Source organism: Callithrix jacchus, chromosome 10 (assembly GCF_049354715.1).
Source record: "Callithrix jacchus isolate 240 chromosome 10, calJac240_pri, whole genome shotgun sequence".
Classification (NCBI taxonomy): Eukaryota; Metazoa; Chordata; class Mammalia; order Primates; family Cebidae; genus Callithrix; species Callithrix jacchus.
The window spans coordinates 73,322,707-73,350,043 of NC_133511.1; the positions used below are offsets into that span (position 1 = coordinate 73,322,707).

Genomic DNA, 27,337 nt, shown 5'->3' on the forward strand with positions numbered 1-27,337 from the left:
TTGCCCAATTTTGAATGGGCTTGTTTGCTTTTTTCCTGTAAAATTCTTGGTTTATTAGTCTCTCTCTCTTTTTAAAAATTTTTGTGGATACATAATAGGTGTTTATATTTACAGGGTACATGAGATGCTTTGAGAAAGGTATCTATTAGTGTCTCTTGTGAGGACCAAATGGAAACACAGGCCTTCTGACTCCTGGAGAGCATTCTTTTCACATCCCATAGATGCCCCAATCTTTCTCACTTTGGCAAGTGATTGGGAAAGTGACAAGGAGCCCTGGCCTTACCCATGGAAAGGCAGGTTGAGATAAGAAGAGGCTTGGACTGCAAAGACAAATTCAAATATTTTACCACCTTGTTCTAGGGATATAATTTACCTTCAATTGGACCAGGGCCTGAGTTTAGTCCTACATACTTCTGGCCTGCAGCTACATGAAGGGAGTTCTGCCTCTAGTGATTGAGAAAACTCAAGGACTTCCTTACTAAGGAATTTCACTTTTTGATGCTTGACTGGAAGCATCGCTGTATCAATGACTGTTGTTGTCCCTCTTCATCAAATTCTTCTCAGCTCCATCCTGAGATTTTTCAGCTGTCAGCCTGGGTGGCCAGGCCTGTAGCCCATTGTACCTTTCTGCCCAAGGGGTGATGCAGCCCTGTGCACTGGCTGTTCAGAGATAGTGGTAGATCCATGTTTATTTTTCCTGGCTGTGCCTTTAAGAGCTGCAGGAATGCAAAGGGAGTCTGGATGAGGGGTGGGGTCTCCCAATAGGGCTTCTGGGAAAAGGATCCTGGGAAATTTCGCCAGGAATTAAACTGAGATTCCAACTTTGAAAAGTTGGGGGTGGTTTGTGTTGAGGAAGGCCTGTGATTGGACTGCAGAATCCACTAGGGAGGAGGAAAGCAAAAATAAAAAGGAAATAGCTAGAGGAAGGGAATGGCAGGGAAGCCATCTACACCCCCAGCCCAGCGCACACGCAGTTAAGCCTGGAAGCAGCCTGCAATCACTAGCCTGGGGAGGGTCCCCATGCGTCAAGAGTGAGGGCAACAGATGCTGGACCCAGGGAGCTCTCTGCCATAAGTCAGTCTGCAAGGCCTCAGGGACCAACTTACCAACAGCTGGACTTGATCACCAGCTGGCAAACTGAGCACATGTATCGGGTGGAATAACAAGCGGACTTTGCTGTCTGCTGTGCAAAACACTGTTTTTAGAGGATTTGTCACAGCAGCAGAGAGAAAGCAGGAGACCACCACCGGAACCCTCAAGACTTCTTTGAGAAAAGCCACTGCATAAAAGCCTGCCCTGCTTGGTATTTTGCAGGATGATGGTGGCCCTTCAGGGAGCTTCTGCGTTGCTGGTTCTGTTCCTCGCAGCTTTTCTGCCCCCGCCACAGTGTGCCCAGGACCCAGCCATGGTGCATTACATCTACCAGCGCTTTCAGGTCTTGGAGGTAGGTGGCATCTGTACACCTTGGACAAGGACAAGGCCTCCCAGAAGTCACTTTATTTTACCCATGCTTCTCTATCTACTGGGATGTCTTTTTCCCAGATAGCAAATGACAAACACATTGCCAAAGTTATACTTTAAAATGCTTGTAGTCTAGCAGTTGAGAGCCCAAATCCAGAGTCCAGCATGCCACTCCCAGACCTTGAGCACAGCTGCACTTTGTGCTCTGATTTGGCAGTTTGTCTTATCTGTAAAATGGGGATAATAGTAGAATGTATTTGTAAGTTTACTCTGAAGATTTAATCCATAGCTGATATGCTGCCTGGCATAATGGTATATACCTAAAATGTTATTATTCGCCATAGTTCAACTTAAAAATGTTGGTCACTTTTTCTTCATGTTTTAGTGTTTCAGGCTGATAGTGGATTTCAGCTTTTCTTTTTGTCTTTTATGATAAACCATTAGGTCACTGTAAAAAGTCATAATATCAGTGTATGGAGAAGCTAAGTCTTAGTTTCTTTGGCTGAACTGGATTTAGATTTAGAAGTAAGCAATTTCAGCAATGTTAAACAGAAAGAAAGCATTTGGGCTGCCACCTCATTAAAATGTGCAAAACTGGACATTTTGGCAGCCTGGACAGGCTCCCAGGGACAAATGTAACCCTCCACCCTAGCCTTTGCCACACCCTGGCTTTGAATCTTCATACTTAATGACTTGCTTTTGTCCAAGCTAAATTGATAAATAATTTATCTTCTTTCAATGACACCCGTATTGCTAATAATTATTTTCTACATTTTCCTGAAAACTCTTCAGGTCCAAATTATTTGTTCTTCTAGTTACAGTCAGAGTAAAGTAATTCGACACAGCAGGCCAAACACATTTCCTAAGGGCGTCCAGCCAACAGGCTGAGGCCTGGAGGCAGTGGATGAAGTGTTCCCAGGCCAGTGGCCTCTCATGCTTCTTCACGTGCTCCCTCCTGAGCCTCACCTCCTTAGAAGTGCCAAAATGACGCTCGACGAGGATCCCTCTGCATTTAGCACTGACTTGCCTTGGCAGTAAAGCCAGCCAAATCCCTGCAAATTATCTTTCAATACTTTAAGAGCTTGTCAAGGGTATAAAGTACAGACTAATCCCTTCATGGCTATGAATATGGATTTGAAAAAGACAAGGATATGATCTGTGTAGATCTTCCCACCGCAGTCCTGACCTGAGGTGAAGCCAAGTTGCAGGTGGCAGTCACTGTTGGCCAGCGCAGACACTTAACAACAGAGTGATAGCATTCCCAGCCTGAGAAGCCAGTGCCGGAGTGGTAGGAAAAAAGAGGGTAGGGATTTAGACAATTATTTTGTGTCTCTCTTTCTCTGTCTTTCTCCCTTTAAAATGAACAGTGTTCCATATTGCTGTTTGGAGCATACATTTTTATATTTGTGGATAGCATTTTGACAAACTATGCCAAATGAGCTATCAGTAGACATTGTCTTTGACCAAGCAATCCCATTCCCATTCATTTATTCTTTTGTCCAACAAATATTTATCGAATATTATTATGTGCTTGGTCCTGTGCCAAGTGCTAGGGATGAATCTTCTGGAAATCTACCTTAAAATAATCTGATGAAGATGTAAATACAAAGTTTTTTTTTCTTCAGCATCATTTGAATGACAAAAAATTTAAAACTATGTAAATGTACATCAAAAAGAGTAACAGAATAAATAATGGGATATCGTTTCAATGGAATGCTCTCATTAAAATCATGGTATAGGTATACTTTAATTGGTATCAAAGTAAGTTCACAATATATCTGCAAGTGAAAAAGATATAAAACATATGTATAGTAAAATCACATTTAAAAACATAAATTTATATATGTATGACTAAATGCCTGGGAAAACTTTTAAAAACTGATATACTAAAGCATCAATAGTACCTTTGAATTTAGTAATTATAGGTGATTTCAATTTTTCCCATTTAATTATTTGTAATTTTCTAATCTTTTTCTGTGAATGATAGCTATTTATATTATTTGGATAATTTAAATAACAAGCAATAATTTGCAAATTTATTTTCTGACTGAAGCAAGGGCTGGAAAAATGTACCCAAGCAACGAGGGCATACATTCAAGAATTCCAAGAGTTCTCAAAAAATTTATCTGTCATGCTGGGAAGATGTCAGACCCACACAAGCGAGTACAAGAGTGCAGTGAGTAACTTGGCACTGAGAGTTGAACGTGCCCAACGGGAGATTGACTACATACAATATCTTCGAGAGGCTGACGAGTGCATAGAATCAGAGGACAAGACACTGGCAGAAAAGTTGCTTCAAGAAGCTGAAGAAGAGAAAAGGATCCGGACTCTGCTGAATGCAAGTAAGAAAACTGCATCTTTTCCTAGCCCTTCTAGGGACTATCATGCTCAGAAACATACAGACTCAGAGCAGTTAGGGAGCATCATAGAATAATGAGAGTAAGAACTGGAGGTGTGCTTTTGTGTGCATTGCTGAGAGAGAAAGCTGTACAGAAAACAGGTGTCCAAAGGGAAATCCATTCTCGGAAAGCCACTCTTTCTTTCACATGGAGCACCTAAAGACTCCATAGAAGGTCAAGGCTATAGTGCTAAAGGTTAGACCAAGGAGACCATCTCCTGATAAAGCTTGGTTTGGTGGAGGTGTGTGGTCCCAGATTCTTTCAGGGAAAGTGGCAGTTTGGTAGATTCTACATCCAATACCCAGGGTATAGAGAGCATCTGCAAATGTACCAAGAGACAGTCTTAAATTGGAAATGGCAACAGCCAACCTTCAGGGCTGGAAACTGCAGTAAATTACTATTGTGTGTGCTGTCTGAGATGGTGATATGCATGGGATGTGGTCTAATCTTGTGATCCATCAGAATCACTTCCAGGCCATTAAGAGTAATGTGTAGCAGCTCAAATTATAATAAATAGTATCAGGCCATAAACTCACAAATGACAAGAAAAATTTTCTGTGCATGAGTCTATTTCATTAAAACAATGAGGGAGACAAGTCTCCCCCCTCAAGGATTGTATTCTGAGATGTTTTCATTGCAAATAGAAAGACTTTATTTACATGCTAATTATGTCTATCCACGAAATTTCCACCAGGGAAATGACGTATAAGCTGAGTGTCATCATTGTACTAAAAGTTTCACACATCTTCTCAATGTAATCCTTCTAATAACTTCATGGTCACTATAAGGAAAAGGGTCTTCCTAAATAAGGTGACATTTCATCTGAGTTTTGAACAAAGAAGTTAGAAAAGAATGAGCACAGGGTACTTCAAGTCAGAGCACAACATACCAAAGTCATGAGGGTACGGTAGCACCTTAACATGTGTACCCACAAATATGGCTGAGTGAAAGCTTTTTAGAGAGGTGACAGTAGGGAAACTAGGTTGAGGCCTCCACAGGACCCAGATAACGAGAGACCTTGCATGCTAAATGAAGGAAAGCAACGCTCACTGGAGAAACTATAGAGAACCATTGAGCAATTTTTAACAAGAGCATGATACGAAGGAAGAGGTTAAGACTAGAGAGAGGAGACCAGTCAGGGAATGCTGCAATAACGTGGGTGACAAGTGATAGTGTTGCCATTAAGTATCATGGGACAGAGAACAGGTGGATTTGAGAGCCATTGAGAGTTAGAATCCACATGGCTTTGGGACTGCTAATTAAAAGTAGAGGATGAGTGAGAGAGATGAGTCCAGGATGTTTCCCAAGTCTTGGGCTTAGGTCATTGAATGGTTGGTATGAAACGTGGAGATGGAAAACTTAAAAGGAGTTTGGCAGCACTTATTACTCTACTATTTTTGTTCAGAACACTTATAACTCTGAAACCTTTTAGTTCCTTTATTGGCTCACCGCTTATTACCTACTTCCCTATCTGTAATGTCAGCTCTGTGAGTGCTTGGAATCCATTTCGTGTTCAGTGCTGTGTCTCCAGTGCCTAGAATGGTATCTGCAATCAACAAATAGTTTTCAGTGAGTAATTAAAACAAATGAATGAGCGGATGTAGGGATTGTCAACACAGGCAGAGGGGTTAGGTAGGCTTTGGAAAAAAAGAAGACATCTTATGCCTGAGTCAGAAGAAAGAGAGGAGGGTGCCTTGCCTATAATATGAAGCAATGGCAAAACTCAAGTGAGCAATCCTTTGTGGGCCTGACATTGTTCTGAGATGAATCATCCTGGAAAAGGGAGAAGCTGGGGATAAGCACAGAGTGAAGGAAGGAAAAACAGAGGATGCAGGGGCTTCCTAAAAAGTTGATGGGGAGGACAGTGTGCTAATGTGGCCTGGGCTAGAATGTGTCTGAATTTTCAAACTGGGGGTCAGGCAGGACCCTAAGTCTGAATAGTGGTGCTTAATTGGATCCCTGAACTGTTCCTGGTCCCTGGACACTCTCAGCCCACCAGGCCTTGAGATTACCCCTTCCCATTCTAGCTAGAGCTCAGTGGAGGTCCTGAGACTGGACTTGCTTTTTCAATCCCCATCCTCTGCCCCTCGGACCCTGTAGTCCTGAAATATCCCCTCTCCTAGCTCTGTGGTAAATGAAAACTCATTTCTGAACCTCTCAGAGATTGCTGCATCCCTGTCTGTTGTCTCTGGAGCTCACATCTGATGCTGTGTTGGTTTGTAAATCAGCCAATACTTGTTGCCTCCCACTACTGGATGGGCCCTGTGCTGTACAGGAGGGATGGAGGAGTGGGTAGGACACGTCTGCATCCTGCTTTAGCTTCCTTACTGCTTTTCTTGCCTCTCACAGTCTCCCTGCTGCCGTAAGACCGTCCCACAACACAAAACAGATCACAATTTGCCTCTGTGTAGAACGTATTTTCGTTGTTCACCATCAATTATTAACAACAAAAAAATCCATTCAAATCTCCTAGCCTTTTTTTTTTTTAACATAGGAAAGGCCCTTTACAAAGTGATCCAAGTTGATCTCCAGCTCGTTCTCCCATAACTTACCCAAATGCAGTTTAAATATACATATATTTATGTAGTGTATATATTAATTTTTATATTAAAATATGTATTATATATGATTAATATTTTCTTCCTAGAAATCCTTTATTATGCAAAAATCCTATGAATTCTTTGTGAAGACCTATGAGGGAGAGGATAGAAGTGAGGGGTCTGCCAGGCAGATTGGCCTGTAGGGCTCCTGGAGCACTTCATTGAGTCCTCCCAGGGAGCATCTCACATACCCAACCACACAAGTCTGTGTGTATTTGACTCATCAGTCATTCCACAAATACTGACATCTTCATTTCTGCATTCACAGAGCCTAGGTCATGTCCTCCCATGGAGGAGGCCACAGAAATTGTTTACAGAAGAAATAATGATGGTAGAGGCCCCTGCAGAGCTTAGTTTAGGGAAAGACAAACTTGGAAACAATCACAAGTTTGTGATTAGTGCCCCCCTGACTTACTATTTTTAGACGTTCTCTTTCTAGGAGTAGACTTCAGAATACCAATTTATTCTCCTCTTAGGCACTGTTTTGTATTGTACATATTACATACACACCTGTCTTTTTTTTTTTGCCATTTCTATATCATTACTATGCCATTAGTACTGTATCAGTTCTCATGCCGTACAACAAATTACCATAGATTTAGCATCTTAAAACAATACACACTTACTACCTCAGCAGTTCTGTGGGTCAGGAGTCCATGCATGGCTTAGCTAGGTCCTCTGCTGGTAGTTGCAGGGCTGGGAACTTCAGCTTCTAGAACCTCTCTTTGCCATAGGCAGTGCATGACACAGCTATTGCTCCTTCAAGTAGATAGAGAGTGCTTCGCTTTAGGAGGCGCCTAGTCCCTCTTTTCAGGGTTTTTATCTGATTCAGTCAGCCCACCCATAATTTCCTATTGATAACTTCAAAATCAAATGATTGGAACCTTATTTGCATATGCAAAATTACTTCACCTTTGTCTGACAATGTAATGCAATCACCCAGAGTGCTGTCCTGTCATATGCACAGGTCCTGCCCACACTCAAGGGAAGGGAATTACACAGGGCATGTACACCAGAGGGTAGAAATCCTGGGGACTGTTTAAGAATTCTGCCTATCACAGTGCCTTAGTCTGATAGGCTCAGCTGGTGCTACTAATTACCTGTACCTGCCTTCTTCCTGGAAGGCTCTGATCTTCCTGTCTTCTAACCTTGGCCTGTAGAGACTGTGCCAGTTACAGACCTTCCACTAAATCCTAAAGACTCAGGTTAGCACCCTTCTGTGGGCAAACACCATGGGATTATGGGCTAGGAAAGCACTGCCAGAGATCAGATCAGAGGGTTTCATTCATAGGTACACATTGTCTTAGAGAGTTATAAACCCCGGCAGAATAGATGATGCCACTTCCGTGGAAAATTTAACCTTGTATCTCTGGAGACTTCCAGAAAATTCTAACACTAATCTCAATGCTTCTCACTTATTTTAGGAATGTTATTCAGGCAGCTACTAAAGACCAAGTATTGAGAATAATAAGATAAAATTGCTCTATAATTAAGCCATTCCCTATAGAGCTGTTCTCAAATCTTTAGCCTTTATTTAGAGATTATCCCCAAGTGATGTCCACATGAGGCTTCAACCTCAGGGATGTTTTGGGGGTAAGTAAAACCCAAGTATTTTAACTCTGTCTCTCTCACTCTTCCACTCTCCTTTCCTCTGTCTCTCCTATTTACACATACACAATTTAGAATACAAAGGAGTGAACACTATTAGAATATAATCTAACTTATATTTTAAAATTATTCCAAGTCTTTAGAACCATAGCTATTATTACTAAAATATAATTTTGTATTAATTTGATAATTTATGGCAAAGAATCATTGCCTCAGACAACCAGAATTTATCCAAATGATACTCTGGAAGATTCCACAGGCTGCATTCTTGTGTGGATACCAGTATTAACCTCTTTTTAACTCATAAATAGCTTGTGAAGAAAAATCCTCAAGGCAGTCAAAACAAGCCATTACAGCAGATTTTATTTTATTTCCTGTTGTCCTCCAGTTCCTTTTATTGCAAGGGTGCATGCAAGTTACCTCACGTAACCTTCACCCTGATGAATGAAATAACTCACATCTTTTGTTAGGTCACGTTTCAAAGAAGAAAGTCTGTTGCAGCATATTTAAAGCCTCTGGGATCTGTCCAGGTTTTATAAGTGTGCATGACCCATATTCAAAAACATTAGAAGCAAGACAACTAAACAAAAATCCCCACTATTAACCAAATAAAATGTATCTGTTAGCCAACTCTCAAGGTCCATTAGTTTGTGATGAATGGAGCAAAATATTAAAAGAAGAATAACTATTTGCACAGATGTGTTTCCACAAAAGAAGGGACTGAAAGTATAAATGCAGGTGTAAGTAGATGTCCGTGTGTGTGTGTGTGTGTGTGTGCGCACATGTGCGTGCATGTGCCTGTGTGCACCCAGCTATTTCTGCATTCATGGTGGCAGCAACATTAGAGGTGTGTATACAGTACAGCTTATCCTGTGCTTTCGCTTGGAAAGGCCATGCCCGTGGGTCTCTGTGCCAGGGTTCAGAAAGGCCTGTGTACACAGCACTTCTTTTGTTTTTCTGTCCAAAAGGCCTGTGGTCTATGAGGACACCTCCAGTCCCATCACTATGGATTCTCACAGAGGGTTAGCTTGTGGCTCCAGGTGCTCTCAGCATCCACTCATTCTTGCAATAACTCCTTTGTTTATTTAACAAATGTCCAACTGAATTCTAGAACTATGTTGGCATTTTGCCAGGCATTGGAGATGGAATGTGGGATAGAATAACATTCTTGTCCTCAAAAAGCTTACAGCCAAGGGGAGAAGCTGTCTAGACAAATCCTGAGTGATGGCTCTGATGGAGGGAGTCATAGGGTGTTGTGAAAGCACAGGGGCAGGCATTAAGTAGATATGGTCAGGGTTGCCATGTAGATGCGGGGATTGTGGAATCTGGAAAGTAGCCCTCAAGCTGAATTTTAATCATGGAAAAGAGCTAATTAAGTAGAGGATCAAGTAAAGGGCATTTCAAGAAAGTGAAACAGCATGCGGCAGCACAAAGGCATAATTGGGCTCACTGTGTTTGTGGAACAAGTTGTTCAATAGAGCTCAGGTGAAGGAGGAAGTTGCAGAGAGGTGATGAAAGGAGCAGACATGAGCTAAGCTCCTCTTAGCTAAACTAGTTCACACTTACAAGCTGTAGGGAATCAGAATAATGTGAACAACAGCAATTAATGTTACTGAATGCATATTATGTACCACAAAATCCTTAAGCATTTTATATGTTTCACTGGGCTATATCATGCAATACTCATGAAAATCCTGTGAGATAGGTATTGTATATTATCTCCTGTTTTATAGATGAGGAAACAAGGACACTAAAGGATAAGTCATTTGTCCAAGGTCACAAAACTAATAATGGCAGAGCTGCAATTCCACCCAGACAGCTGGTTCCTGAACACAATAACCTCTCCCATTGCACTGTCTTCGGAGTAGTGATAGGCATGGGAGTGTTGGGGCTCAGAGGAGGTTCATTCTGGCCACAAGGTGCAGAGCAGAATGGCAGTAAGGGAGGCTGAGGGGACACAGAAGAGAGAGGCTAAACCCAGTGAAGCCATCTCCAAGACTGGCAGGGAGGCACATGAAGCAGGAGCCTTCTGTTGTGAGAGTAGGTGTCTGGGCTCAAAAGTTCTAGCTGTTTCTGATCTCGTCATGGGTCACAATATAAAAATCAAGTTAGTTTTTCTAGTCACTATTTGATATTGATTCTTATGTACAAACAAACTGCTTTTAGATCATTCTTTTAAACTCTGGCCAAGAAGGTCCAATTTTCTTTCCCCACCCTCTTGTTTTTTAGTTCCCTGCCATTTCATCACTGACTTTTAAACAGTAAAACTCCAGTGCTTTCTCCACTTTTTGCTCAGTTAACAGAAGAGTTGCACATACACTTTCCTGGACTAGAAGTTTCCCATTGGCCCTCATCTGACTGGTCACCATATCCAGTAGATTCTTCCTTGTGAATCTCTCTCAAGTGTACCCTTTCCACCTGCACTGCTCTCTCACCATCTCTAATCTTGATTCCTATGAAAGCCTCCTTGCTGACCTTCCCGCCTCCCATTCCTCCCTGTTCCAGGGCTTTATCCTATATTGCCACAGAGTAATCTTGCTAGAGTTACCACATCGCTGCTTTATCCCCTTCAATGGCAATTGAAACCCACAGCGTAAAGCAACCCCCAAAAAATAACATATAAAGAAAGTCCTTTACAACCTGACCCAGCCCAACCTAGCTCTCTTTGGTTTAAGTATGAAAGTATTAATTGCAAGTTAAATAAAAACTATGCATATGGTGTCCACTATATGCATTGTGGTTACTTTTATCATAACAGTGGGTAAGAAGCCAACAATTGAACACGGCAACTTTGAACATCCCTCAGCCTCTTGTGCGCTGCTGCCTATCCCTACCTGCCTGGTGCTCTGTCCAGCTCACCTGCTATTGTGAAAATGTAAAATATACTTCATGTATGCCTCTGTCATTTATGCTGTGTTCCCCCAAGTCTATCACTGTGCCTCGAACACAGTAGGAGATCAATCTTTTCTGACCTGAAGGAATCGTTTATTTGAAAATGGAAGGAACCAGGCCGGGCGCGGTGGCTCAAGCCTGTAATCCCAGCACTTTGGGAGGCCGAGGCGGGTGGATCATGAGGTCAAGTTGATGAGACTATCCTGGTCAACATGGTGAAACCCCGTTTCTACTAAAGATACAAAAAATTAGCTGGGCGTGCTGGCGCGTACCTATAATCCCAGCTACTCAGGAGGCTGAGGCAGGATAATTGTCTGAACCCAGGAGGTGGAGGTTGCGGTGAGCCGAGATCCCGCCATTGCACTCCAGCCTGGGTAACAAGAGCGGAACTCAGTCTCAAAAAAAAAAAAAAAAGAAAATGTAAGGAACCATTTGCCAGAGATAGCATTCAGCCCTTACATCTGATGTCTTGTCTGATGCCCATGACAACTCTGCTGGGTTGATACTATTACATCTCCTTTTCAGATGAAGAACCTGTGGCTTAGAGAGCTCCATACAGCCCATCTCCTCTCCCCATATTCCTGCCACATACAGGAGTACGCACCACCCCAGACACACTAGATCCATCTCTGCCTCCATGTCTACTCACATCTCCACCCCACCCTCTATCGGTTATCTGTTGCCACAATAATGCTACATAGCAAACCATACCACAACTTAGCAGGTTCAAACAACAATCGTGTATCATTTCTCAGGAGCCCACATGGTGACTGGGTAGGCTCACATGTGCACCTGTAGTCAGTGGCATGTTGCCTAGAAACAGCTGGGTGGGGATGGCCTCAGCTAGGGTAATTGGGCTGTCTTCTGTGTGGCCTCTGCTCCTGCAGAAGGCTAACCTGGACCGGCCTCATGATGGAGGCAGATGTCTAAGAGAGAAAGCAGAAGCACAAGGTCCCTAGAACTTAGCCTGGTCACTTTAAGACTCTGGTGTTCCGAGTCTGGCTCTGAACACCCCCCTCTACTATGACCTCTAGATACACCTATATAAGGGTTTTCATCTCAGCACTTGTGAAAACAGGCAGCAATCAAGACTGATTTTAAAATATGCAAATGTCTACATGAAAGCAGTGAGTCAGGTATTGGTGTGATTAACAATTTTGAGGAGGTGTCACCAAAGAACCAGCAAGAAGGCTGCTCCAAAGTTCAGGTTCAGGAAGCAGGCCCTAGACCATCACATGGTGAGAAAGGATAAAAAGAACAGGATGAAATGAGAGGTGCTTCACAGAAAGAATCCATGGGAAACATCAAAATGACTTTGTGTTTTCTAACTGTACATAGGTGAATGGCAGTACCACAGCTAGAAATTGAGAGCATTTCCATCCCTTTCAGTTGGGAATATTACAGGAAAAAAAAAATACTATGTAAAAAATCAGCTCAGTCTTTAAATGAGAAATAAATAAAAATGAGAAGTTCATAATTATAATGTTGGAATGGTTACAATGTTGTTGCAGTTAGATAATTGGTAGAAAGTGTAAACTGTTTGATCAGAAATTCCCCAGAGCAGCCTCGGCAATATAGCGAGACACCATCTCTACAAAACATTAAAAATAATTATCCAGGCATGGTGACAAGTGCCTGTAGTCCCAGTTACAATGTAGCTGGGAGGTCTAGGCTGCAGTGAGCCTTGATCATGCCATTGCACTCCAGCCTGAGTGACAGAGCAAGACCCTGTCTCAAAAAAATAAATTCCACAGAGGATTGCCCATTTCCATGCTTTACTTTACATGAGTGTTGACAAGCCTGGATGCTCTAGGACAGTTCTCAAACTTTCAAGTTCAGAAACCCTTTACTGGGTCATAAAAATTATTCAGTCTCCAAGAGGTTTTGTTGAGGATGGTTATAACTATTGATATTTACTATATTTGTAATTAAAATGGAGAAATTGTAATAATATATACCAGATGTTATTCCAGAATAAGACATGTAGCTGTGGGAAAAAAAGATAAGACAAAGCCCCTGCTTTTATTTATTTTTTTCATTTTTTAAAGCTGACATTCTATTGAGGAAAGCCAAACAATAAATATGTTAACAGATAAATGTTTAAGTATGCAGATAGAATATAATAAGTACTATAGAGGAAAATGACCTAAGGGAAGGAGTTATAGAGACCTGGACTCTTCTAAAAGGAGGCACTGGAAGGAAGTTGTCTATGTTGGACTCCCGCTGTAGGGACCCCATGGTGGAACCAGGCTGGACTCACTCACACCCCATACATCTTCCCAGCTTCCACGTGCTCCACTGAAGTTGTCAACTTGATGTTGTTGGGCAACATACATGAATGCATGTGAAAAGCCATGTGTCAAGTCTGTTTTCTTTTTCATAATTTATTGCTATTATCAGTAAAGCTGCTAGTGTTCAGGACTGAGTGCCATGGAATACTCTGAATTTAGTGTGGAACGCTAGAAAAACCTATGATATGGATTTAATAAAGGATTCTGTGTGACTCACTAAAACCAACATATAGAGCAGTTATTGTGTGCCAGGCCCTGTTTCAGCCCTAACCGTGGGTTCACAGCCCTTCTGCAACACCAAATTGCCCCATGGCTCACTGAATTTTATACAGTTCCTGTTTTCCTGCTACCCATCCACTAAAATACTCAGCAAAATATCACCTGCTACTTTATGTGATTTCCAGGTTGGCACGATATGAATTGGGATAGCAAGTTTGGACACTGACAAATTCTGCATAATCTCAATCTAATTGGTTTCTGAGTCTGGAGAGTAAGCAGTGAGTTGACTAGTTAGGGATATATATATATAGTGTCCCAGGTATTACAGATAAATAATAGAGTCTAAAGTGCTTGCAGGGAAACAAAGTGAATAATCAATTCTAGTTCAGCATCATAACTGCCCTGGAAGGGGTTGCACAGAATGCTTTCAGCAGATAAAAATGACCAACTGCTTTGCAGGAGCAGAGGATTTTGTTTTGAATAATGAGCGGGTGTATCCCAACTTAGCAAAGGTGAGCTAAGGAAAAGCCTGAGCAAAACCTAAAATTTGTGGGAAGCCATGTCAGGTTTGGTGACTAGTGACTAGTGTGATGAGGAAGTGACAAGAGAGGAAGTTGACTAAGCACTCTGCATGCTGTGCTGAGATATCTGAAACTTATTCCACAGGCAAATAATAAGTCCATAATGACAATTTTATAGTAATAGCATGACATTTTATAACTGGCTACAAGTCTGAAAGCCATCATCTTTGTCATCTCAGTGCCTATCATTCTACCTATCAGTTGATAGGTATTGACAAATGTTTATTAACATGATTACAATCCAGGTGGTTGAAAAAGTCAAGTTTTATAACAGCATTTCAGGAGGCAGTCAAGTACTCAGGGTTTTAAGAGAATTCTCTCCTCTTTAATAATTCATCACTCTTCTCAAGCCAACCTGCTTTTCCTTCTCTGCTGCTATTTCATATACCCTATCACCCCATGTTTGAGTCTGTTTGAGTCTGATCACCTGGTTCCCTCAATTGAATCAGTTATTACGAACTGATCTTTCCTTTTCTAACTACTTATATCCATCACCATTCGGATAGCTCTCCTCTGGATTAGACTCACAAATTCATTACCTGGTTTCCCTCTGTCCTTCCTCAGCCGCAAACCATTCTCCAACAGCAGCCAGACCAGTGTTTCTGATCCTTAACTCAGACTGAGTAACTCCCATATAAAGGAATAAGTCTCACCAAATTTGGAGAGTGTTGCTATTAAATCAGGGGAAAAGTATTTAAAAGATTCAAATAAGTGATACTTGTGTATGAATTTACTGTGAGGCCTTGGGCCAAATTCTATCCTAATTGCTTCTCTGCAATTCTGCCTGAGGGGAAACCCAGATTCTCATTCTCTGCTTTGCCAGGGAAACCTTGCATGTCATTGTCTCTGTTAAAAAAATTTGCATCTTGGCTGGACCCAAAGGTTTTAAATTTATTTCCCATCCTTCCTCAATCTTTTCTTCTTGCTAATTATCTCTTCTCCAGAGAAGCACAGCAGGAAGTTTTAAAATACCCTTTTAATTGGACACTGTAAATATATTATCCTCAAATTCCAAAAGAAAGAAATTTATAAAACTTAGAGAGTATCAGCCCTGGAAACTATGTAGAGAATATCCAACCTAAACCGCTTGTTTTACACCTGGGAAAAACAAGGTTGGGTTGACAAATGGACTTTTGGGGAGACACATAGAGCCAAACGCTGAGTTCAGACCACTCACATCTCTGACTCCAAGTCCTAGGTTTCGTCTACAAAGGCAGGAATAGGAGAAGGAGAAGGAATGTGGCAGGAATTCTATTTCTCTTTTCCAGAAGTATGTTTCCCTGACCAAAACCATATATCGACTCTTTTGTTATTTCTCCAAGAATTCTGCATTAGAAAGGAGGAGTAGAGGGAGAAAGAAGCATGTTTGTTTCTGCTGTATTTTGTTATTGACTGATTTACTGTGTTTTGTTTTGTTTTGTTTTGAGACAGGGTCTCCCTCTGTTGCCCAGGCTAGAGTAAAGTGATGCACTCTCAGCTCATACAGCCTCAACCTCCCAGGCTCAAGTGATCCTCCCAACCTCAGCCTCCCACATAGCTGGCACTACAGGGGTGTGCCACCCTGCCCAACTAATTTTTGTATTTTTTTGTAGAGACAAGATCTCAGTATGTTGCCCACCTTGGTCTTAAACTCCTGGGCTCAAGGGGTCCTCCCACCTCAGCCTCTTAAAGTGCCAGGATTACAGGCTTGAGCCACTGTGCCCAACCATTTCTGCTGTATTTTAAATGAACATTTTCTTATGAGTGAGACATTAATATGACTTGCTCTTAGACACAGTCCCTCTGTAGATGGGCTGCAAGCCTGTTGACTTTCCTTCAGGTAAGCAGGATGGGTAGGCTGGGGGCTTCCTAATAAAGGCCCATAGTCTGTGACTTGATCCCAGAAGGCCCACTGCCCTCATCCACCCTTCTGAAAAGGTCTCTTGGGCTCAGGTGGAGGGGTGGCCCTGGCAAGCAGGGCAGATCATTCATTCCCCATCCTTCTACACTGCAGCCAGTATAGCACAGTGTGGCAGGGGGTTCTTCTGTTAGCTGCTCCTGCAATGCATAAGGTTCCCTGTTGTCCCAGACTTCTCCACATTCCCCAGGGCTTTGGCTTCCTCTACCCCAGGCTGACGCAGGAAAATGTTGACCCAGAGGCTACAAGAAAGCAACCCCTCAGGCTGATGAAGCATGTTGGCAGGGGAGCACAGGGGCAGCTGATGGCTGAGAGACTTCTTCAGCTTGCCTCCAAGTCTGACTCTGGCCACAGTATGAGCCAGGCAAGGCCACTGTGTCCCTGGAAGCAGCCAGTGATGTCATGACCACTGAAAGGACTGACTTCCTGACACTCGACTCTTCCCAGCTAGGGTTAATCCCACCCCCACTTCTGCCATGTGTTCCCTTCATGAAAACCTTGGGTCAGATTTTTTAATGGAATAATGGATTTGAAAGTATCTTAAAAGCTTTATAGTACTTTACAAATTATTATTTACTTAAGATGAGCCTGCAGTTAGAACTCCGGAAGTACAGTAATATTTAGACTTTAGAAAAATATCTGCTTACATGAGGCTTTTTTTTATTCATTCAGCAGATGAACCCCCAACTCACTGAGTTAGGACACAATATCCATGAAGATGAAGGAGTAGAAACAAGGAGTTTAGGAGCGGGAGAGAAGGACAATGAGCTAGCAAATAAAACAGATGAAATAATTAAGAGTATGGTAAGTGATCTCAAGGAAATTAAAAAAGGGCTACAGTAGATAATTTTAGGGTAGACGCATTTACATAATATGGTCAGAGGAAGCCTATTAAAGAGATAATATTGAAAGTGAGACTTGAAGGCTAAGTAGGAGTTAACTGTGGGAAGATCAAGAAAAAGAGCACTCCAGGCAGAAGATTGCAAGTGCAAAAGCCGGAAGCAGAAACACATTGGCAGGATCCGAAGACAGCCAATGTAATCACAACACAGTGAGCATGGGGAAACAGGTGGCAGGTAAAGTCACAGAGAAAGGCAGGGGCCACATTATATAGATTCCTTAGGCCAAGGGTTTAGGTTTTTTTGTTTTTTGTTTTTTGTTTTTTTGAGACAGAGTTTTACTCTGTCGCCCAGGCTGGAGTGCAATTGCACAATCTTGGCTCACTGCAACCTCTGCCTCCCGGGTTCAAGCGATTCTCCTGCCTCAGCCTCCTGAGTAGATGGGATTACAGGCATGTGCCACCATGCCTGGCTCATCTTTGTATTTTCAGTAGGGATGGGGTTTCACCATGTTGTCCAGGCTGGTCTCGAATCCCTGACCTCAGGTGATCTGCCCACCTTGGACTTCCAAAGTGCTAAGATTACAGGTGTGAGCCACTGCATCTGGCCCTATGTAACATTATAATTTAAAGGGAAGTTTTACTACTAGGATTTGCTGGTGGTGGAGAATAGAAGGAAAGAAATCAAGGATTTCTAGGTAAGAAACTTGGTTTATGGTTCTTGCCTAAAATGGGAAAACTAGGGAGAAAGAAAATTTGGAGGATAAACGTAAGAGTTCTGCTTTGGACAGGTTAAGTTTGGAGGTATCCAAGTAGGGACACTGAGTAAGCAGGTGGATAAGTGGGTTTGGGACTAAGTAGATATCCAGATAGAGGCTAAAGATTCAGTTTGTAGTCATTATTTAGAACTTCCATGGTCTCAGAGATAGAATGAGATGACTTAGAAAGTGATTGTAGATAGAGAAAAGGGGAGGCCTGAGGACAGAGTATTTAAAAAAGGGAGATGAGAAAGAACTGGCAATGGACATCAAGAAAAAAACAAGCCAGAAAGGTGGGAGGACAAACATGAAGGGGATTCCCCAGAATAAAGGGAAGAAAGGGTTTCGAAGAAAAGTACTGATCAAATAATCAAGTTCTGCTTCAAAGTTGATCAGGATGAATCCTGAGAAGTGACCCTTGGATTTTTCAACATGGAGGTCATTGGGGACCTTGACAGAAACAGATTCTGAAAAATTGGCAGCGGAGTTTAGACCAGTGGAGAATGGAAGTCTGATTAGAATGGCTTAGAAGATCATCAAAAGTGAGGAAATGCCTCTTTCAAGGAGTTTTAATATAAAGCAGAATAGAGAAATGGGACCGTGCTAGTATGTTTTTCCAGGATGGATGATTTACTGAATGATCCAACAGTGAGGAAGAGACTACTGAGGTAGTAAAGGGAGGATAATTTCAGGTGACAAGTTCTTGAGTAGGTAAAAGGGGAAGAGATCCACTGCAAAAGTAAAGAATGCAGGAAGGATGGCAGAGAATGTAGGGTCAGGAGCAGTTTGTTGATGGATTTGGTTGTTGAAAATTCATTATTCATTCAGAAAATACTGAACTACTGTGTGCCAGATGCTACTCTAGGAACAAGGCATACAGTAGTGAATGAAACAGATAAGACAAAGCTTATAGCCTCATAGAGTTTACATTTTTTGAGGGGAATCAAGCAATAATATGCTAATAACAAATGTAAAATATGTCAGACAGAAGATAGTAAACACTATGGAGAAAAATGACCCAGGGTAAAGAAGTCACCAGAGAGTTGGAGAAGAGGGTTGCCTTTTTTATAGGGTGATGGGAAAAGGTCTAAATGATCCAGGACCATTTGAGAACAGGCCTAAAGCCAGCAAGGGAGGAAGCCATGCAGATATTTGTTTCCAAGCAGAGGGAACAAAAAGTGCCAAGTCCCTGAGGCAGGAGTGTGTTTGGTACAATCTGAGAAATTGCACAATTGTACAAGCCATGTGGTGAAACAAAATGAACCAGGTAGGGGAGTTGTGGGGGACAAGGAGTGGGAGAACAGAGAGAGAAGCAGTGGGAGAACAGCTTACATGTGCTTTGGAGGTAAAGACCTGACCTTTGTCCATTTCACTGTGAGTGAAATGAGAAGCCAATGGACAGTTTCAAGCAGACAAAGGACATGATGTGAGTTACATTTTAAAAGCATGCTTTTGGCTACTGTGGGAACTGGACTGGGAGGCAAGGTTGGTGGCATGAACACCACGTAGGAGACTGCTACAGTAATCCAGGCACGAGATGGTGTAGTTCTCCTCAGACTGCTTCTGCTTTCTCACGGAGCAAGCAGTAAGCTCTCTGTGCCAGACTGAGAAGGGTACGACGGAAGCTTGCAGGGAGATTAGAAAGTATGATAGTCACAAGGAAAGCATGATAGGACTGCTGCCCACACAGCTGGCATATTAACAAGCAATTTGCTAACATGCTTGCTTACCTCTGAACCTCTGGGACTCATCTCACTGTACATCTCTCTTCCTCCTGTCCAATCTTTTTTCCTTTATCCTGTTTCTTGTCCTCTGACTCCAGCTGACCTTCAATGGGCTTTAAGAACTCAAGCATTTATTAAGAAAATGACAACCTGCTAACACATCCAATTTTTTTTGTTTTTTTGTTTTTTGACAGGGTCTGGCTCTCTCACTCAGGCTGAAGTGCAGTGGCAGGATCTTGGCTCATTGCAACCTACACCTCCTGAGCTCATGTGACCCTTCTACCTTAGCCTCCTGAGTAGCTGGGACTACAGGTGCACACCACCACACCTGCTAATTTTTGTATTTTTTTGTAGAGATGGAGGTCTCACTCTGTTGCCCAGGTTGGTGTTGAACTCCTGAGATCAAGCGATTTGTCTGCCTTGGCCTCCTAAAGTGCTGGGCTCACAGGTATGAGCCATGGTACCTGGTCCACATCCAGCTTCTTATACCAAAGCCTTTCAAAGAATTTGAAGGAGCTCCTCAGAATGCTCTATCATTCCAACACCTTACACCTAGAAGTCAATGAGAGAAGCCCAGGGTTCTTATGCTCTTATTAAGACTACTCTTTCCTACCATAATACAAACCTCAGCAGGATTTGGGGTAGACCTGCAAGTTTCCTCATGCTCCTAGCAAGACCACCACTCTCTGCTTCCATAACACTGCTCACCTCACAACAGATGGCCTGACGAGGGTGTCCTAACAAGAAATCCAAAACTGGCTAGGAGTGGTGTCTCCCACCTGTAATCCTAGCACTTTGGGAGGCCAACGCAAGAGGACTGCTTAAGTCCTAGAGTTCGAGACTAGCCTGGGCAACAAAGTAAGATCTCATCTCTGCAAAAATAAAATAAACAAAATTAGCTGGCCATGGTGGTGTCCATCTTTAGTACCAGCTACTCAGAAGGAGGAGGTGGGGAGACTGCTTGAGCTCAAAAGGTTGAAACTGCCATGAGCCAAGATCATGCCACTGCACTCTAGCCCATTTGACAGAGTAAGACCCTATCTCAAAAAAAAGTCCAAAATTAGAACTGATGACCTACTTTTCTTGAAATGACCAGTAGAGCTGATCTCATACTGATTCATATCAATCTTCAAGAAGGAGGAACTGATCATGCTCTGGAAAGATCGAGTAAAATATGGACATAAAATGTCTATTTGGGTTTTCAGTTATGAGGTTCCTGGTAACATTAAAAAGAATAATTTCTATGGAGTTACAGTGAAGTACAAGAATGGGATGTGAAGATGTAGATACAGATATAGCCTATTCCGCAGGAGAAGCTGGCTACAAAATGATGGAAAGAGATAAAGAAGCAACTAGAAAAAGGTGTCTAACTGAAAGTGAATTGTTGTTATTGTTTTAATATAGGCTAGATGCTTATAAGCTAAGGCTAAGAATCTAGTAATGAAGGAGAAAATAAAGATAACAGAGAGGGGATAATTCATCAAGGAAGTCTAGAAGAAGCCAAGAAAGGACGAGATCACAATACAAGTTAATATACTAGTCTTGGACAGGAGAAATGACACAGTTTCTTTTAAGATGTGTATTAGTATAGCAATAGGGGAACCACTGAAGAAAAGTTTATAAGTGAGGAGACAGGAAGTGAAAAGAGTTCACGTCTAATGGTATTTATTTTTCAAAGGAGTTAATCTGCTGTTAGTGAAGGGACTGGCTGGGGCAGGGTGGGAAAGATATAAGATAGCTATTATATGGAAGATGGTGGGCTAACCATGAAGACCAGTAGGGTATTTAGGGCTCAGTGGACATTGGAGACCCCTTATGTGTGATGGCACCAGTATACACCACTGTGAGATTTTCCTCCCCCATCGACACTCAACTCCAAGACAGAGGAAGATGTTTGAACTTATCCTGAGCCAGGGACTTTTGTTGGCTGGATATTGTGGCATAACTGGGGTTGATGGGTGATGATGCTGGTGAGAGAGCTATTGCAGTGGTTTAGGCCAAATAGGAAAGAAAGTGAGGTCAAGAGAGGGCAGATGACCTGGTAGAAAGTAGAGGCCAAGGACTGGAGGGCATGAGCAAAGGAGTGAGGAAGGGAAGAATAATTGCAGTGAGTGGGATATTAGAGTTTTAGATTTCAGATATGGAATAGTTGTGGGGAATGAGGGATTCAGAGTATAATCACTGGTGGAGGATGCTAACGTGGTTTAAAAGTAAGTTTCACAGAATTGAAGAGGTGGACATGCTCCATGAATACAGGATAGTGTCCTGGAGACTGCCAATGATTTAGGCTGGAAGGAGTTGACAACATGAGGCACATAGCATGAATACTACGAAGGAAGAGTATTTGCTGTAGCTGGGAAGAATAGTAGTCTGAAGTGGCACTGAGGAGCTAGAAAAATCTAACTCCTTCTTTTTACTTCATTTTTTCCTTTCTTCTGGTTTAGACCCTTTATCATCCCATTTGGATTAAAGAAATAATCTACTAATTGATTTTCCCGATTTTGGTTTCCCTCCCAAGTGTCTATCATACACAGGACTTCCAGCTTAAACCTTTTAGAACAGTCTTGACAGCCTTTATTTTACTCCTGCAAAAACATCACTATCTTTCTATCTATGGAATAAAATCCAAATTTCTTAGCCTGGCCCTTAAGGTTCCAGGCATAGAGACAGCTTCAGTCTACTACCTTGAATAATACAGTTGCTAGGGGTACTGATCCCTGTGCATTTGAAAATATATCCATAACTTTTAACTCCTCCAAAACTTAACTACTGACAGCCTGCTGTTGACCAGAAGACTGACAGATAACATAGACATAGATTAACACGTATTGGGAATGTGATCTGATTCTTTCTTATTTACAAACTCCAGACAAAGAGAAAGTTGCCTCTGAAATAATGCATTACAGCTGGGAGAAAGAGCACTATGGCTTTATTCTTAAAGTAAGCTAGAGAAAAGAAAATGTCATTAAGAAAGTCATAAGGAAAAGAAAATATATTTACTGTTCATTAAGTAGAAGTGGATCATCATAAAGGTCTCTGTCCTCATCGTTCTCTTCACACTGAGTAGGCTGAGGAGAAAAAGGAAAAGAAGGGGTTGGCATTACTGTCTCAGGGTGGCAGAGGCAGAAGAGAATCAAAAGTTTAACAGGACCTGCACAGTTAAAGCTCATTTTCAAAGGTCAACTGTAGCTTTATATATCTAGTTTGAAGCAGTATCAAACATTAGCTGGTATTGGTTTAAACTCTATACTTCTTAACCTAATCTTAGAGGACTTTTCAGAAAGTGGTTTGGTGTCTGGAATGGTTCTCCTCTCCCCTCTGAGCATAAAACTCCATTTATCCTTCAAGGACCAAATCAAATGCAGATTCTTCCCTGTATCACGTGACATTTCCCTTCTCTAGTCTTCTTAAAATTCCACTTTACTCCCTATCTTCTAGTTAGTCCTCTATCTAATAAGAACCATGCCCAATTTATCCTCATAGCCCAGCTCATAATACCTCACTCATTATCTTGCCCCTTGTAGGTATCCAGTGTCTGCTAACTAAATGCATTCATACATTCATGAATAAATAAATAGAGCTCTTATAATGTTGTAGTCATGTTAAGGGCCACAATCCTTCACTAAAAGATAATCTCCTCAAATTTTAGGGTTATTATATTTTTTTATCCTAAATACTTAGGACCATTCTGGAAGCACTGTAACCTAAGTACATACTACAATAAAATATTGGTAAATTGAATTGAATTAGTGGCTTCACACCTAAGTCCTTCTCACTGTGTTCCCAAGTGCTCTAGAGAGTGAACAGAGTCTCTGAAATAGCAAATAGCTGTTCATATCCTGAAGTGAATAAAATGCTGACTCTTAGAACTGAATAGCAAGTCTCTTAACAGAGAACCATTTATTTATTTATTCTTTCATTCATTGAGTCACACCATGAATTGTGATTGATCTACATACAATAACTATTATAGAAACTAAGAAAAAAACAATCTGTGACAACAAGGAGGTGAAAGAATGGACTTGGCCTCTTGCTGGGATTTAAATGCCCCCTTTTTTTTAAGGAAACAAAATGCATGCCTATGCTGCATTTTCACTCTAGGATTTTCCAAGAGAAATTCTTCTTCTAACGACTGTCAAGTCACAATAGAATTGAAAATATTCCCTACCAGTATTAGACCTGAAAGGAAACAAGAATTGCCAAGCATGGTGAGCCTTCCAGAAAGCAGACAACTCATCTTTATAAAGTAATCTCTCCTTTTTCTCCTGTTTGGCCAGGCTGTGACAACATGCTGATGGGCATAAAGTCTCTGAAAATAGTAAAGAAGATGGTGGACACACATGGCTCTTGGATGAAAGATGCTGTCGATAACTCTCCAAAGGTGTACTTGTTAATTGGATCCAGAAACAACACTGTTTGGGAATTTGCAAACATACGGGCATTCACGGAGGATAACACCAAGCCAGCTCCTCGGAAGCTAATCCTAACACTTTCCTGGCAGGGAACAGGCCAAGTGATATATAAAGGTTTTCTATTTTTTCACAACCAGGCAACTTCTAATGAGATAATCAAATATAACCTGCAGAAGAGGACTGTAGAAGATCGAATGCTGCTCCCAGGAGGGGTAGGCCGAGCATTGGTTTACCAGCACTCCCCATCAACTTACATTGACCTGGCTGTGGATGAGCATGGGCTCTGGGCCATCCACTCTGGGCCAGGCACTCATAGCCATTTGGTTCTCACAAAGATTGAGCCGGGCACACTGGGAGTGGAACATTCATGGGACACCCCATGCAGAAGCCAGGATGCTGAAGCCTCATTCCTCTTGTGTGGAGTTCTCTATGTGGTCTACAGTTCTGGGGGCCAGGGCCCTCATCGCATCACCTGTGTCTATGATCCACTGGGCACCATCAGTGAGGACAACTTGCCCAACTTGTTCTTCCCCAAGAGACCAAAAAGTCACTCCATGATCCATTACAACCCCAGAGATAAGCAGCTCTATGCCTGGAATGAAGGAAACCAGATCATTTATAAACTCCAGACTAAGAGAAAGCTGCCTCTGAAATAATGCATGACAGCTGGGGAGAAAGAGCACTGTGGCTTTGGCAGCTGTTCTACAGGACATTGAGGCTACAGCCCCTTAACAATATAGTATCCCTAAAATCACACACAGGAAGAACGTGTAGAAATGGAAATACATATGCGTCCTTTCCAGATGTCACTGCCTTAGGTATCTTCCAAGAGCTTAGATGAGAGCATGTCATTGGGAAAGTTTCAACAATGTCCATCACTCACCCAAAGCTCCTGGCTCTCAAGGCTGACCACATTCTGATGCAGCTTACTTCAAGCCTTTTCTTTTACTGCTCCCCAGCATTTTGTAACTCTGCTTTCTTCCCTGCCACAATTAGAGTTGTGTGCCAGCCCCTAATATTCATCACTGGCTTTTCTCTCCCCTGGCCTTTGCTGAACTCTTCCCTCTTTTTCAAACGTCTATTGACATTCTTCCATTTTCACTGGCCAACTAAAATACTATTAATATTTCTTTTGTTTTGTTTTTGAGACAAGATCTCACTATGTTGCCCAGGCTGGTCTCAAACTCCTGAGCTCAAGAGATCCTCTTGCCTCAGCCTCCCAAGTACCTGGGATTATAGGCAATGTGCCACCACACCTGGCTTAAAGTACTATTTCTTATTGAGGTTTAATCTCTATTTCCCCTAGCCCTGTTCTTCCACTAATCAAGGTGGGCATAACAATAAAGTAAAAATATTAACATTTGAATGTCACTTTCCAGGTGAAGAGTGTTTGCACATCATTTAATTCTCATTTCACCCTTGTGAAACATGCACAAGTCTTCACAACTGTCATTCTAGAGTTTAGGTGAGTAACACAATTACAAAGTGAAAGAGCTGGAAAATACTACAAATCCCTTAGTCTTTGCCGAAGGAAGCATTGAATATGTATGTTTGTTCACCTGTCTTTTATAGTCAATGTGTTCACCATTTCAGCCTAAAAATAATAGTCCATCCTTTAGCCAGTTTTCATGTCTACGCAAGCTCTTTCAATAGGTTTTCAAACAATAATTCCTCCAGAAAACCAGTCTAAGGATGAGAACCCCAACTCTAGCTTCCTCTTGTCTTGCTGTCCTCTTTCTTTCTTTTTGCTTTAAATTCAATAAAAGTAACACTGAGCAAATCACCTAATCAGGTTATATTTGCCCCACATACCCTAAGCATAAAAGTTTTCTGGGAGTGTTGCTTGTGTTAGGTTTACTGTGAATGATTCCCAACACACTGAGGCCCTTGGTAAATATTCTGGAATCTGGACAGAAGCCATACAACAGGCAAGTGACTCTGCCACAGCAGGCATGTCCTATGGCACAGAGGGCAGCGTGTCTCTTGACAGGAGCTTCCTCAGTGTTTCTCATGTGTTTGTCCAATTCAGCTAAGTTCAAATCACAAGTGCAGGCTCTGGTGCCAGTCTGTGTCACGTGCTGAAGCCTCTGTCTTTCCAGGATAATCACATGAGAAGGTTTGCTTTGTGTGCTTGCAGCTGTTTTCCTGTCTTTGCCAAGCCCAGGCTGGGACCATAGGCAGTGAAGAGAAAATGGTTTTTTCCATAGCATTTGAGTAGATCTTTGGCAGAAGGGAATTACTCAACCCATGGATACAGTGTAATTACCCATAGTTCAAACAGAATGGTACAGAAAGCCCAAATCCTTTGTGGAATGAGACAGGTATGAATAAATAAATGTGGTATTACCTGCCTATTACCTACCTGTTTCACAGATATAAGGAATGTGGGCTGCCTCACAGAGGATAGTGAGGTGTATTTATCGATAGGAGTGGGTTGCAGGACTTTGGAGGCACAGAGAGGAGGTTGCCTAAAACGTGCTATCAGGATTCCACCTGGCACATAATTTGATTGATAGCTCTTCAGGGCAGAGTTGTCCCTAACAACTCACCCTGGTACCTACCTTAAATCCCTGCAGATAGAATCACTCTTTCAGATCAAGACATTTTCTCCAGGAAGCCCGTTAAAGTACCACTTTGCTTCTTGGGCGCTAGGGCAGGACAGTATGCAGGCCTGGGAACGGAGCTTCTTTCAGGTGAACTTTTGAGCCTTCTTGGCTCAAAACTTTTGGGTCCTGTTGGATTTAAGTGAAGACTGACATCAACATGACCTACATCAGTGGTTCTTAAACTCTCTTGCACATAAGAATCACCTGGGGAGTTTTAAGAGTCCTCATGCTCCGGCCATACCCTCAAGGCCATTAAATCAGAACCTCTGGGGATGGCTCAAGACATCGGTATTTTTGTTTGTTTCTTGAGATGGAGTCTCACTCTGTCACCCAGGCTTGAATACAGTGGCACAATCTCGGCTCACTGCAACCTTCACCCCCCAGGTTCAAGCGATTCTCTGGCCTCAGCTTCCCAAGTAGCTGGGATTACAGGCTCCCACCACACCACCTGGCTAATTTTTGTATTTTTAGTAGAGACAGAGTTTCACCATGTTGGCCAGGCTGGTCTCGAACTCCTAACCTCAGTTGATCCACCTGCCTCGGTCTCCCAAATTGCTGGGATTACAGGCATGAGCCACTTCACCCAGCCAAGACATCAATACTTTTTTTTAAGTCCCTTCCCCCAAGGTGGTTCCAAAGTGCAAAGCAGCTCCACAGCTGGTGACTTACAACATTTAAAAAGGTAATTGTATTGTTTTAAAAACACACTAGAAGTTTCTGGAGGCTGGGGTAAGGAGAGTGGGTCCACTAAGGCAATAAAGTGTGGGATTTGGAAACATCCATGAACTCGTGTGAACTGTGGCAGCCTGGGTCTACAAAAGCCTCTCTGGGCTATTTTAAGGAAGTGAAAGAGAACTGAAGGGTGTCCTGTTGTAACACAACTCTTCTGGGCCCCAGCCTTCCCCCGCTGGCTGTGCTTTGGTCTGCTGCTGGCTAGGTTCCTGCAGTGACCACACGTCTCATATGTGCCAGGGTGGCTTAGGTTCTGTTCACATGTAAAAGTCTCCTGGGCCCACTGGTCATTTCAGACCGCGAGGGTAAATGTGGTTTG

The 27,337-nt window shown here is 42.3% G+C and overlaps 1 protein-coding gene across 2 annotated transcripts; it reads left to right on the top strand.

Moving 5' to 3' along the window:
* The first annotated feature begins 919 nt into the window (after nucleotides 1-919).
* On the top strand, nucleotides 920-25,460 carry OLFML1 (olfactomedin like 1). 2 transcript variants are annotated; one of them, XM_017977874.4, is made up of 3 exons: nucleotides 920-1,444; nucleotides 3,515-3,803; nucleotides 23,516-25,460. In XM_017977874.4, the coding sequence occupies exons 1-3, from the start codon at nucleotides 1,316-1,318 to the stop codon at nucleotides 24,334-24,336; spliced, it is 1,239 nt and encodes a 412-aa protein (XP_017833363.4). In that variant the 5' UTR covers nucleotides 920-1,315; the 3' UTR covers nucleotides 24,337-25,460. The 2 variants fall into 2 exon arrangements, with proteins under 2 accessions (XP_017833363.4, XP_002755018.4); XM_002754972.6 differs by having other exon boundaries at nucleotides 23,546-25,460.
* The last annotated feature ends 1,877 nt before the right edge of the window (nucleotides 25,461-27,337 follow it).

Coding starts and splice junctions, on each gene's coding strand:
- OLFML1 (XM_017977874.4), top strand. CDS start 1,316: ATGATGGTGGCCCTTCAGGGAGCTTCTGCGTTGCTGGTTCTGTTCCTC. Junction 1,445..3,514: donor AGCGCTTTCAGGTCTTGGAG/GTAGGTGGCATC, acceptor TTCTGACTGAAG/CAAGGGCTGGAAAAATGTAC. Junction 3,804..23,515: donor CCGGACTCTGCTGAATGCAA/GTAAGAAAACTG, acceptor ATCTTTATAAAG/TAATCTCTCCTTTTTCTCCT.